This window comes from Natator depressus, chromosome 4 (genome assembly GCF_965152275.1).
Source record: "Natator depressus isolate rNatDep1 chromosome 4, rNatDep2.hap1, whole genome shotgun sequence".
NCBI lineage: Eukaryota > Metazoa > Chordata > Testudines > Cheloniidae > Natator > Natator depressus.
This window is the reverse complement of record NC_134237.1, coordinates 10,697,935-10,712,212: the sequence shown is the minus strand read 5'-3', so window position 1 is coordinate 10,712,212 and position 14,278 is coordinate 10,697,935. Positions and strand designations below refer to the sequence as shown.

Below are 14,278 nucleotides of genomic sequence, written 5' to 3'. Positions count from 1 at the left end.
CTGGGTGTCCGTAAACCTCTGACTGCCAGATGCTGGGACATGGCCACAGGGGAAGGATCATGTGGTGATTGCCCTGTTCTGTTCATCCCCTCTGGGACATCTGGCATTGGCTACTGTCGGAAGACGGGATGCTGGGCTGGATGGACCATGGGTCTGCCCCAGTATGGCCGTCCTAATGTCCATATGTTATGCCCTAAAGGAACAGTTTCCTGCTAAGCTGGAGGCACGGCTGTTGGAGCACATTTTGCCAAGCAGTTGGAGACTGGGTGAGTGACCATCCTAACCCACCCTGTTATCTCTTGTTTTCTCTTCACAGATTTGTAAAACTCAAGAATCCAAAGTGTCTGCTTCGTACCACAGCCCCTCGGTGCCAGTTCACTTCAACATCCAGCAGGACTGTGGGCACTTCGTAGCCTCTGTGCCCTTCAGCATGTTGCTCTCCTCTGACGTAGCAAAAAGCACTTCTCCTCCAGATGGCCCCGGCCTCTCCCACTCTGCCAGCGAACAGGATTGCGTGGTCGTCATCACCCGCGAAGTGCCGCACCAAACCACAGCTGACTTCATGAGGGATGCGGCAACTTGCCATCAAACCAAGCCGGAGGTGTATGAACGGCGGGTGTGCTTCCTGCTCCTCCAGCTCTGCCATGGCCTGGAGCATCTAAAGGAGCATGGCATCATACACAGAGATCTTTGTCTGGAAAACTTGCTACTAGTTCACTGCAAGCCTCTGACTGGCTGCAGTAAAACCAAAGATGAAAAGCACTTGCCCAGGCTTATTGTGAGCAACTTTTTGAAGGCCAAGCAAAAGCCGGGTGCCAGGGACTCCAAACTGAAAAAGAGCCAGGCCCGGCTGGCCCCGGAGATTGTGTCGGCCTCTCAGTACAAAAAGTTTGATGAATTTCAAACGGGCATCCTCATCTATGAACTTCTCCACCAGCCCAACCCTTTTGAGGTGAGGGCCCATCTCAGGGAACAGGAGTACAGCCAAGATGACCTCCCCCCACTCCCCAACCTTTCCATTTACTCCCGTGGGCTCCAGCAGCTTGCTCACTTGTTGCTGGAAGCAGACCCGATCAAACGCGTCTGCATCACAGAGGCAAAATGGATCCTGCAGTGTTTGCTCTGGGGTCCCAGGAAAGATTTAACAGACCAGCCTCTTAACCACGAAGAAGCCCTCTACGGTGCTCTCCAGAACTGGATCGACATGAAACGGGCTCTGCTGATGATGAAATTTGCAGAGAGGGCAGTGGACACTGAGCGGAGCATTGAACTGGAGGACTGGCTCTGCTGTCAATATTTAGCTTCTGCAGACCCAGCTTTCCTCTTTAACACATTGAAACTCCTTCAGCTTCTCTGATCTCAAAAGCATTTCAAACTGAGCAGCAGCAAGGAAAATGAAAGATGTTTCTAAGGTTGACATTCACTCACGGATAATGGTACAAATCACTTTCACACTGATGGCAGATCACTTACTAAGAACGGGATCCAATCTTTTTCTCCCCATTGAAAAAAAAATCAATCTATGTACATTTCAGGTTAATTACATTGTTTTGAATAGGTTTCAGAGTAGCAGCGGTGTTAGTCTGTATTCGCAAAAAGAAAAGGAGTAGGTGTGGCACCTTAGAGACTAACCAATTTATTTGTTAGTCTCTAAGGTGCCACAAGTACTCCTTTTCTTATTGTTTTGAATACTGTAAACTACAAACAAACAAAAACCGGATGCCTGCTATTTTGGTATGGTAACTCTTTGGGCAAATAAAAACCTGTGCGTGTGTATGTTTCCTAATGAGCAGAACGAGTTTGTGTTGAATTTCATGGCAGACATAGATCCCTGTTGGAACCAAACTTTATTCCCCATAAAAGAGGGAATATTTGAGGCAATTTGCTTATTAAATGATCTCCAGATTTGCAATACGGTTCTCTTGCCCATGCAACCAAAATTGCAGCAATGCAAAATGCCAACAGAAAAGAGCCAGACTCACTCTGTGGGTTTTCAGGCTTTGCTCAGGAACAGGTAGGATTAATGTAACAGGATGGGGACACCCCTCATCCCCAGCAGAGGCTGGGACTAGAGAAGCTGCAAAGTTTAAAAGGATTGTTTCCAGAGCAGCACCAGGTTTGTGTACGCATAGGAACAGTTCTTTTTGCTAACGTTTTCAGGATCCCATTTCTGTAACCAGCTTACAGCAAGCACAGATTTGTCATACATAGGCTAATCTTTGCATACCCCAGGGAAGGAGGGGCGTGCCCAGAATTTCCCAGTGTTACCACCACCAGGTCAGGTTCGTTGGGGGCCTTCGGCAAGTCACTGCTCTCTCTGCCTCCAGCTCTGCCTTGTACAGTGGGGAGAATGATACCTGCTTGCGGAGACCCTGTGGCTGAGATGCCCTTGGAAAGAGCTGAGTATTATTTCTGTTTTTGTTTTGTGGTCGCAACTAGAGGCCCCGATCTGGGAGCGGGGTCGCGTTGTGCTAGGCACTGTACACCCGCATTGGACGCACACACGATTGAATGTATCAGAGGGAACAAGGGACAATTGATGTGTGCGTTGCAAAGGGAGGCGCCAGCAAACTCCTACAGGGCATTAACAGCAAAGCTCTGTCTGAGCTCCGTTTCCATGTGTAGACGTGGATAGGAACAAAGAGCTTCTCCTGTCTGTCAGCCGCTCCCTCTACCTTTTTCGCTTTGTCCTTTGGGCAGTGTCTTGCGCCCCCGTCTCCTCGTTCCCACATGCTTACACTCCGGACCAGCGCAGGGACCTCGGGGTTGGGCTGCGTGCGGTGCATTCAGACAGGATGGGCTGCAGCTTAACCCTGCTGCACATGCCATGGGCTTGCTCTCCAGGAGGCTCGACACGTGGTATTTTGTTTTAATGAAGAATCGAGGTGGCTTGAAATCAGTGTGTTTCCATGCCAGGACTTGGGTGACTGATTTTCATAAAACCAGGGGGTTGTCCCCTAACCTCCTTTACGGCCTCAGTGGGATAGCAGAGTTGTAGGGCAGGGCAGGATTTAGCCTCCTTAGTCATTACTCCTTCAGCACAAGATTCTGCCATCTGTAAAATGGGTGAATAATGGGTGAGCAGCCCCACTGATTGCAGTGGGCAGCAGAATCCAGCACACAGAGATGCCGCAGTCCAGTGTCAGACTTTTTACTTCGGAGAGAGGGTTTGGATAGAAATCAGTTCAGCTTTTCACCCTTCCCCTGCTGCATGTGGGTGCAGCTTGCTTGCCAGATTGTCTGGAGCCCCTCACTGAATTACTCATTTCCCTGCCATTGCATGGGCCTCCAGCACTGGGCACCTCAGTCCTTCCTGTTCTCTGCCTGTCACCCATCCTAGTCCAGGCAGCTGTGGGCTGTGATACCTCGCTCTCCGTTGTTGGGTTTTGCATGCGGGCGCTGGTTGGCGTTGGTGTCCTGCGCTATGCGGGAGGTCAGACAGAATGGCCAGATCATGTGTTCTGGCCTGGAACTCTTTGGCCACGTTGTGTCACTGGAAACAATTCTAAGGAAATTCCCATATGCTTCGCGCCTGCCCTCATTTGTATCCAAACCCAGCAACTTTTCGTCAGGGCTTTTAAACAAGGGTTAGTGCAGGGATATTTGACACTTCTTTATAGCTGGGCAGCACCTTTTTACCTGCTCTGCATCAACTGCTAACATTTATTTATTTCTTTATTTTTAAAGAGTTGCTTTTTCATCTGTGCATCAGGTTGCTCCCATCTTTCCCCACCGATCTGTAGCATCTCCTGTGTGATGAAAGAACAGTGCAAAATAATCTTTTGGTTTCCTCCAAAATTTCTGCTGCTGTTGCGAAATCCCTTCCAATAAACCTTGTGAAACCGCCCTGTTAAATCGGCGACGCTTTGAATGCAAACGTAGCAGTTATTAAAGTTCTGTTTAACTGGGAGTCTGTCTGAAATGGTGAGCAGCAAGGAAATTCGGCAGGAAAGCTTCCGCTCTGTGTTGTGCTCTGCCTGAGTGCTGCAGGCGTTTCAGAGCCGAGGGCGATCTCGCATACGCTCCCCGATGAGCTGCAAGGTCGAGGCACAAGGTGGCAGTTAAGGATAACTGTTAATGGCCATGCTTGCTGCACTCAAGCCTCGTGTGACAATGAAATATGCCCAGATTTCAGTGCTGAAAGCTCCGGGCAATCAGGCCGTGGGGATCACTGGGCACAAATGTGAATTTTAACAAAACTCTGAACTTTCCCGCCCACCTCTGGTACTTTCTGGTTCACTGCAGATGTTTATTACCGTTTGTATTACGGTGGTGCCTAGGGAGCCAGCCGTGGGTCAGGGACGCATGATGCTAGGTGCTGTACAGACATGTAGCAAGCGAGATGGCGCTTTCCCCGGAGAACTCACAATTGACATGCCGGGCTTCAGCAGGGGAAGGAAATTAGATGAACAGAGCTGGGGAGGTGTTGGGTAAGGGAATGCTAAAATGAACTCTCTTTAACACAAACGCAGACAGGCCAGCTCCCTACCTCCCTTCTAAGGCTGTATTTAAAGGAGGAGAAGTGCCAGCTTTGTACAGTTTGACTATTTATACCACATGATGCCTCAGTTTGTGACTGTGTACACGGCTCCATCCCTGTAGCATCGTCCCCTCAGCTGTACACACCCAGGCAGCCCCCGAGGTCTCCTTGTGAGCCCTGGACGTAATGATTGATGTCCCAGAGCGGTGCGTTGTGGAGATCACTTGTTCTCTAGGAAGCAGCAGGGGAATTTCATTGAGAGGGAAGAATTGCTTTATAGTATACATAGAACAGCTAAACCCCACAGCTGGGTCTGGGTGCGCTTTTGATCTTGCTGACGGTGCTTTAGATCAGGAGGAACTCCGGGCCAGGCAGAGGAACTGAACCAGTGCCAGGCTGCTGAGAGCGAGACCAGGATCAGGCCCTCGGGCCTCCCTGCAGCCCAGTGCCAGCTGGGGAAATGCCTGTGCAAAATGCCCTCCCTGCTGCCCCAGGGCAATGGGTAGGCTGGTGGCTGCCGTCCTCGCTGGCAAAAGCTGCTTCCACTCCCAGGAAATCACACACATTCGCCCCCTCTCCAAAGCCAAACATCGTCCGGTTGCCCCTACTTGGCTTTCTCTGGCTGTGTGCTAAGGGGTCTGAACAAGAGCTTTCCACTCCATATGAGCATCTAACTCCCTGGGTGCTATGGAAGGGGAGGAGATGCTATTGTTCCCTCAGCTCCCCCAAAGGCCCCCTCCAGGCCCTTCAGAGGAAGGTGAACAAAGCTATAAGGGGCCTGCCATTGGGGTCTAGGGGCTGGCCCTTCCTCCCTGGCGCCATGGAGTAATGGGCTTGTGCCCTGCAGCAGGAGCAGCCCAAGCGGGAATGCCCAGAGTCTGAAGCCTGTTGTGCCAGCTGATTTCCTCGGAGGCTAAGCAGGGGTGTCTGTGACACTTAGGGAAATGGGGGTGCTTGGAGGAATGTTGCATTCAGTGCTTGCTTGGAGGAGACGGGAGAACCTAACCCCCGTGATTCCTGCATCAAGCCAATAACCTCTGGTTGAGCTAGAAAAGGTATTGATTTGAAAAGCATTTGATCTTTCAAATATCTTAAATCTACGTATAGACAAAGGGTGACCCCAAGCGAACAGAAATCCGCTCTTGCTGGCTTTGCTGGCCGCCTTTCAGCACGTGGTTCCCTGGCGGGCTCGTTCGGCAGAGCTGCGTGTGCCAGCACAGCAGTGAATGAACTCTCCCAAGAGCTGTTCGCAGCAGCAAAAATAAACTTGCTGGGCCCGGCCAAGAGCATTACTCAGCAATGAGTGCACATCCTGTCAATTCAGAGAGGCCTTCGTAAACTAGCCGTGACCGGAAAGAAGGAAATGCTCCAACACCTATCAGTCCAATCTGCTCCAAGAGGAAGGTGTGGAACAATGGAATCCCTGCGCAGCCGGCTCCGTGCTACGCGCAGGGCTGCAGCATCTGCTCCGTTCAGCATGGCTGGCTTGGACGTCCTCCCCCCCCCTTCCATGCAGCTCAGGGAGGGGAGGCCGACGGGTGCTGATGGGTGCGCAGCACTATTGAAAATCAGGTCTTTTAGGCTTCTTTTTAAAAAAAAAAAAAAATCTTGGCCTTTATTTTTAGGAGTAGGCGTGTGGCTGGAGCCAAATTTACAATTCAAAAGAGCATTTGACATTCCTTGTTACGAGACCCTAGCGCATGAAAAGGGACAGTAACGCCAATGTTCCTGTAGTCATTTCTGGTCCTGTCCTAACTCAGGACGAATATTCCTGTAACTGAGCGAGGTCCCTGGGGCTCTGTGTGCTGGTCGCTCGGGGAGGTGACGCTGTCCCTGGTAAGGAGGCGAAGCCAAAGGCAGACTGTCTGCTCAGCGGCCAACAGGGAGTGAGATGCCCTTCTCTGGGTGTTCAGGATGAGGGGGGAAAGTGACTTTGGAGCAGTCTGGAGCCAGGCCTGCATGCAGGGTCCTCCTGAGAACTGGCCTCTGGGGACATGAGAGCAAGATCCCTGAGCCTTTCCTGCTGGGAAAACTTTCCCCTGGCAGGCTGAATTATTCCCCCCGCCCCGCTCTCCAAGTGAGAGGAGTCACCACATGGCCAGCTCCGCTCTCGGGGCTAGTCCAGGGCTGCTGGGAGTGTCTGGGCCCTGGGGGTGGAGACTAAAGTTGGGATTTTAGTCGAGTTCTGTAACCTGCACCTTGAGCCCTGCACCCCTTGGTGGTGATGGGAAATCCTGGCCCAGAAGCAGCCTGACTCCTGAATGAAGAGGACGCCTGCCAGCAGCGATAATCAGCCCTCTGCAGTGACTGAGGAGTCCAGAGCCATCTCTAAACCAGTGGATCCGTCACGGAGTTGTAAACGTGCCGTCTTTTAGTTAGCCAGTCGGGGAATTGTTTGGGAGACCCCTTACTCCCTGAACTGTGACTTCAAGCCAGGGGGTAAGGGTTTGGGGATTGTATTACCTGCTGCCTAATAAACCCCTTATCCCACTTGTGAGTTTTTTGGGCTGTACTGAATGAACCCAGTCAGCCAAGTTGCTAACTACTGCACAGAAGATATCGTGGTCACAGGTCATCAAGGGCCCCTACAAGCATACCAATGGGACGCTAATTCTAAGTTTGCTGTATCAGGTTGCCTGTATTATCTGCGTGGGCACCGGTCACCCTGAGAATAGTGTTTTACCCTGTTATGTTATAGTTATCATAATTACTGTTTGTTTGGGTTATTTCTTGGGAGTCTCGCACTATCTGAAAAATAAGTGGGGGTTATCCTGTGGTTAGAATTTTCCAAGCTGCCCTGGTGACCTTGCCAGGAAGGAGCGAGGGGGTGGAGGCACTGCCAAATAAATTCATATAGAAAAAATATAAAGAAGTTACACCCTGCTTAGTGTGTGGCAGGATCCAGAAGAACCCAGGCCTGTCCATCAAACCCATAAGCAGATTGGCATTAAAGGAGGTAACCTAGTGGAGAGGGGGTGCTACATTCCAGAAGAGAGATTAAATCTCCTGCTTCGGGACTTAAGATGATCTTTGACTCTCAGAGACAGAAAGTGATGCACTTTAGGGCTCTTACACCTTCCGCTGAAGCATCTGGGGCCAGTTGTCAGACTGATCCTATCATGTAATATCCTGAACAAACCTTATGGAATTAAGATTAACTTTACTGAATTAAGTTAAACCTTATCGAATTAGGGTTAGCACCCTTGGCATTCATTATATTACAAATGCAAATGTTTGAGTACATTGAGGGATTGTATGGAAATTCTTTAGCAGGAAAACAAGATTAAGGCAATATCTGGAAGGCATGAGGAAGTTCAAAGGTCTTTTTGGAACAATAGATGTGAGATGGATTTCCTTAGGAAATACCTCGAGGTGAGGGGAATGCAAATTCTCTCCCTCTGAAGCCAATTCTTTGAAGATACACTCTGGGGGGAGAGAAAAAGAGACCCTCTGCCTACTAACTGCATGCATTTGGAAACTCCAGTTCAAAGACCCCTGAACTGTATAAAAAGGAATCTGAACACATTGTGAGTGGGCTTGTTCTGAGCTACATGTAGGGCTGTCTGACTGCACTCTTGGGCCCCATAGGGAAATGGGGGTGCTTGGGAGGAGTGCTTGCTTCTGGGGGGCTGAAAAAACCTCACCCCCAGTCAAAAAAGATAACAATGTGAGGCGCCATTAGGAAATGGATAGATAATAAGACAGAAAATATCATAATGCCACTATATAAATCCATGGCACATCCGCTTCTGGAATATTGCATGCAGTTCTGGTTGCCCCATCTCACAAAAGACATATTGGAGTTTGGAAAAGTTGCAGAGAAGAGTAATAAAATAATTTGGGGGATGGATCAGCTTCCATGTGAGGAGAGATTAATAAAACTGGGACTGTTCAGGTTGGAAAAGAGAGGCCTAAGGGGGGATCTGAGAGAGGTCTAGAAAATCATGACTGGGGTGGAGAAAGTGAATAAGGACGTGTTATTTATCCCTTCACATAACAAGAACCAGGGGTCAGCCAATGAAATGAATAGGCAACAGGTTTAAAACAAACGTAAGGAAGTACGACGATGCATGGTCCACCTGTGGAACTCGTTGCCAGGGGATGTTGTGAAGGCCAAAACTATAACTGGGTTCAAAAAAGACTTAGATAAGTTCATGGAGGACAGGTCAATCAATGGCTATTAGTCAAGATGGTCAGGGATGCAAACCCATGCTCTCGGTGTCCCTAAATCTCTGACTGCCAGAAGCAGGGACTGGACGATGGGATGGATCACCCAACAGTTGCCCTGTTCTGTTCATTCCCTCTGGAGCGTCTTGTACTGACCACAGTCAAAGACTGGCTACTGGGCTAGACGGATCATTGGTCTGCCTCACTACGGCTGTTCTGATGAGTTGAAGCTCTGATGAACTTGTAACTAGATGGGTGCCCTAAGGCAGGGGATTAAAACTGCACTTGCCAGAGCCAATGTGAGAGATGGGATAACTCTAGTGAGCTTATTAGCATGTGGGTAGGCTCTTTTATTGTTTAATATGTTTTCTTTGTAATGCTTTGTACTTCGACTAAAGTAGGGTCACTTAGAAAGAGCAGTGTTGTAACTTTATCTCTGGAGCAATTACATTGTGACTCATCTCTGAAGAGAAGCAGAGCAACCTGTCTGTGCTGGGAATGACACAGTGAAGGCAAGGGAAGTGTCCAGCCTGGAAATAGCCCGATCAGAAGGGAGACAGAGACGCACGTCTCCATTGAAGGGAGGCACCAGCTGGGGAGTGGAAAGCCAAGAATGGGTGCCCTTACTGAGCCGCTGCCGGGGAACGCCAGGAGCAGTTGCCCTGAACTGAGTCATAGCCAGAGGCAGGACGGTGGATTAGGTGGTCGGAGGGTCTGCTCCAGTCTGGCAAGTCCTATGTTCTTATGACACATGACTGCAGCTAAAAGGGCGGCTTTAAAGAGGCACTCGCCCTTCATCTGCTGGGCCTCAAAGGCTGTCCTGTCTTGTGGCCGGACTGAGTAACAGAAATGGGCAGGGTCTCTTCTTCCCACCACATCGTTCACGCTTGGCAGCCCAGGCCTTGCACTTTGCTTGTCGGATCGATGGAGTGAGCTGCCTGGCCAGAAGTGAGTCCGGGGAAGTGCCAAGGGGAAGGAAGTCACTGAACAATGCCCTCTGTCAGACCGCTGATGTGTGGCATAAATAGCACAGACAGCAAAGCTTCAAGTGCTTCTATACCCATTACTATGGGCAACTTATTAGTGATGCAGCCCAGCAATAGGCAGGTTCTTTTGTGCCGTCTTGGTTTGGTCCTTTTGGTCACGTGGCACGTACACCTTTGTCTAGAAAGCCTTTCTGCTCGGGTCCCTCGGGGTTCACAGTTCCCTCTTCATTGCCATCTCTTTCTGCCCCGAGGCCTTGTCTGCACTCGGAAAGGGGGCAGGGCGGGCAGGGGTTACCATGCGTTAGCTGGCACGTGGTCACTCACATGGTAAATAATCACTTTTTGCCAAGGGCAGATGCACCCCAACGCTACCCCCCGTTTGAGCCCTGCCTTGGGATCTAACAAACATCTTCGGAAAGTCTGCTCAGACAAGCTTTGCCACAGCACGTGCTAGGCCTTGTCTGGACTAGAATAAAGGGTGTGATGTTCGCTCAGACTGTAACCCGACCACTTACCACACGCTAAATTGTACGCAGAAAGACAGTCTGCCTCAGCTGCCTAGACTTTAATCAGCGGGATCCCAAGGCCTCCCGTCCCCCTCTCACTTGGTCATGCCCCCCCCGCCCCGCTTTGCTATCGCTTTGCACTGGCCTGAGTGGCTAGTACCCAAGGGCACACTTTTGGGTGTGCACTGAAAGGCACGTCCATCAGTCCCCATGCTCCGGCTGTGCGGGCGCTCGTCCCCCGGGCAAACATTGCGCAAGATTCCGTGTCTGGGGGGCGGGAGGGGGGGTTATGATGCTCGCTGGGTGCTGAGAACTGGTCAGGTGGGGTAGGGTGAGAGCTACATAGGTGTTTGCTCACCGAGCCAGACCACAAGGTAATGAAACGTGGGTGGGTGATTGTTGGGAAAGGAGCTCCGTGGGGAATATTTGGCTGAGATACAAAAGCTAGAAATGTGATTCGTATGCTCCTGGCCAAAGTCCAAGCTGTCGCTGAGCACGGAGCAGAGGGAGCCTGGCTGGGCACGCCCTCCTGCCATGGCTAGGGGGAAGGCAGTCAGTGCTGTTCACACCAGTGCTTGGCAGAGTTCTGCCCAGGCCTGCGGACCACATGGCACCTGCCCAGGACCACTCCCAGGAAGCCGGGACATGCCCTGAGGCTCCCCTTGCACGTCTTCTGACAGATCATCACGTTAGGCAGGGAGCTTTGCAGCTGTCCCCCTGGGGTGCCAGCCTCCACCAGAGCCCCTCCCCATATGAAGTTTCTGATTCCCCAGGACAGCCAGTGCCCCGTAGCTCTCTGTGAGCTCTTGGGGGCAGGAACTGTCTCTGGCATAATACAGCACCTAGCACAATGGGGCCCCACATGATTAATAAACAGTAACACTGCCCCTCCTGCAGAGCTGCCTGCCGACAGGAGGGTCCTGCTCTGAATCACTAACAGCATCAGCATCTTTCATGGGCACTGCATAGTCAAATCAGGGCAGGAGTCTTAAAATGCCTCCTGATGGGGCACAGGCTGTGTGCCAGTTAGGACTGAGGTGGGAGAAAACTCCTTTCCTCCCAGGTCCGCCCCCCTTAGCCTGTATGGGCTGCCTCTTCCCAGAGCCCTTGGGACTCGCTTGGGACTGACAGAAATAGAGGCGACCGACACTCTAAAATCGGAGCACAATGGTACATAGCTACCTGCATCGGTTCGGGGGACGTGCACGTGTTGAGGGAGCAACATGCGCAGAGGGGGGGGTTGCAGGGAGCCCCCTTTTAATTCTCTTCTTCCACACAGCCGGTTCTCTGCACAAACCGTGAGATCCACAAAGGCATTTAACTCTATGTGGGCCGGCTCATCTTTTATTTCTTCCCACGGACTCCACCAAAACTGATCCAGCTGCTCCGCCTCATTGAGTTTGGTGTCTGCTGTGAGATGGTGGAAGTGCGCCACATAGGTGGTCGCCATATCCTGCCCCTGTTGGAGTTTCCTCAGAGCAGCCTCAGCCGTTCGAACCAGGCCAGGTTGGAGCGCCAGGAGATCAGAATCGAGACCCAGTCCGGAGGGCAGGAACCAGGTGGCAGTCACCAAGAGTCAGGAGGGCAGGATCAGAAGGCAGGAACAGGTAAACACCAGACTGACAGCCCGTGGCAGGGTGGAGTGGTCCTGCCCAGCCCCACACAAGGATACTGCTCGCTCCTTGGACTGGTCCTGCCCAGCCCCATACAGGCTGGTGCAGGAAACCACTCTCGACACTGGGCAGCCATGTTTATGTGGCCCCAGAGAGCCAGGGCAGAGGGGCTTTGGTCAACAATACAGCCCCTAGACTGGCAGCCATTTGCGGGAGGAGAGGAGAGGTGTGCATTAGCCCTGACCCCTGGCCGTGCGTTGAGGGGTGGCTTTCCTCTCCCTGGCTGCCCCACATGTCACTTGCAAGGGGCCTGACTGCTTGGGCTCTAACTTCCCCTGCACAGCACCTGTGGCTTTCCGCAGCGCTGGGACGAGTCTGCACACAGGTACATGCTGCCATCTGCTGGGCTATCCGGGGCCAAAGCCCATCTGTGCCTTTAGCTAGCTGGCCCCTTTCCTAAGGGGCACACACAGCGCGGCATCTGGGCTGCCCAGAGGTAGGGAGGTTTGCCCCAGGGCCCGAACCAAGCGACGGTGATGTCACGTGCTTCTGTAGCAGCTATGGCCCGGTAACAGAGCTCGCTTATACACACCAGGTGTCTTCATCAGTAGACCTTTTCGTGCTCTGCCTGCTAGGGCTGAGGTTAGCTTTAAATCAGGTTGGTTACACACGGCGCCACCTCGTGGCTGAGCGGTGTGACACAGATTCACACCGGTATCGTTGAGGCCGGGCGTGTAGGTTGCTTCGGCCCGGCCACCCCTCCGTTGCAGAGAGGCAGACAAGCCAAACCAGAGGGGTGCTGTAGCCGCTTGAATGTTGGGAGGGGCGTGGTGTGGGGAGATCTGTCAGGAGCAGCAGTTGGGGCGGGGGGTGGGGGGCTTGTAGGTACTGGAGGGGGCCAGCAGCGGCCCTTGATGGGAGAAGCCAAAGGGCAGTAGGTTGCTGAGGCAGCTCGCTGTGGCTTCCTCCGGAGACGGAGGGAGCCAGGGCGGGCTCCTTGGGCGACTGCTGGGGAGAAGGCCCAAACACCACCCATGTGGTCCTGTGAGGCCGGGCAGTTGTGGGGTTAGAATAGATTGCTCCCCGTTGGCTTAGGGTCCCAAGATCAGCAACCATAGCAGAGGGGTACCACCTAGGGACATGGGGCTAAAACCTTGTGAGGAAGGAGTGACAATAGAACTGGCATGAGACTATTAGGCCAACAGCAGAACCAGCATGGGATGACTTGGCTGACGGCAGGACCAGCACGAGGCGATGGGGCCGATGGCAGGACCCATGCCTGGCAAACAGGCCAATGACAGGACCAGCACCAGGGATGAATGGGCTGATGGCAGGACCAGCATGGGGAGACTGGGTTGACGTCAGGACCAACACTGGGCAAACAGGGCAACGTCAGGACCAGCATGGGTCAACCGGGCCAACAGCAGGACTAGCCCCAGGCAAACAGGCCAATGGCAGGACCAGCGTGAGGTAACCAAACAAACAGCAGGACTGTCACCAGGCAAACAGGCCAATGGCAGGACTAGCACTATGTGTTCTCTATGTCTAAGCGACCAAGTGACTGATGATTTGGGTACCTCAAGTTTTGGGGGTCTGGTTTTCAGAGGGTGGGGGCTCAGCACTTCCTGAAACACAGGCCCTTTAAAGTGACTCAAGTTGGGGCCCCAAAATTGCTGCTTACGCTTGTTAATTTAGGCCTTAACTCTAGCATGACAAACAGGGACTTGGAGCCACCTGTGCCAGACAGCTAAGGAGTCCTCTAGCTCCTGTCAAAAACACACACGCAGGTGGAGGGCTGGGGCTGGAATGCATACGAGCACATGTGTAATGGGGACTGAGGTGGGGTGAGCGAGTGTCAGGAATGGGGAGTTACTGAGGAACAGGAGGGCGGTGGCAGGGGGACAGATCTAGCTCGTCCCTGGCATCATGGCCAGAGGAGTCTGAAGATGGGATCTGATGGTTCATGAGTTTCTTATCAACAGCCTTCACTTGCCCCAGAAGGGCTTTATTGTACATCATACAGTATGTGTAACACCAGATACGTGGCAGTAGAAAGCTTTGGTTTATCTAAATGTAAGCAGGGGCTGAATGAGCTCTCCCCGGACATCTCGTGATGAGCTGAGGGACAAGACTTCAGGAACAGCCTGTGCTTGCATAGATCAGTGGTTCTCAAACATTTTTACTGGTGACCCCTTTCACATAGCAAGCTCCTTATAAATTAAAAGCACTTGTTTATATATTTAACACCATTATAAATGCTGGAGGCAAAGTGGGGTTTGGGGTGCAGGCTGACAACTCGCGACTCCCTGAGGGGTCCCGACCCCCAGTTTGAGAACCCCGGCATAATCACACTTACACTACCTAGGTGCGCAGCATGATGGAGCTGCTTTGCCAAAGTGATCACTTTTGGCTGGGGTTGGGTTACGAGTCACTTGAGTGCAGGGGGAATGAAAAGTTGTCGTCCTTATTGTGTGAGTAAAGGGGGACAGAACTGTACTTAGCCTGCCCTGATTGAAGGGATCACCC

General features: G+C 52.0%; 1 protein-coding gene across 1 annotated transcript in view; it reads left to right on the top strand.

The window, feature by feature from the left end:
• The window catches only part of PRAG1 (PEAK1 related, kinase-activating pseudokinase 1), a 46,514-nt gene extending 42,716 nt beyond the window's left edge, over nt 1–3,798 (top strand). Inside the window, exon 6 of the mRNA XM_074950386.1 lies at nt 317–3,798. Within this exon, the coding sequence (XP_074806487.1) occupies nt 317–1,357 (1,041 nt within the window). The 3' untranslated portion in view covers nt 1,358–3,798. The remainder of the gene's footprint in view (nt 1–316) is intronic.
• Nucleotides 3,799–14,278: the final 10,480 nt, after the last annotated feature.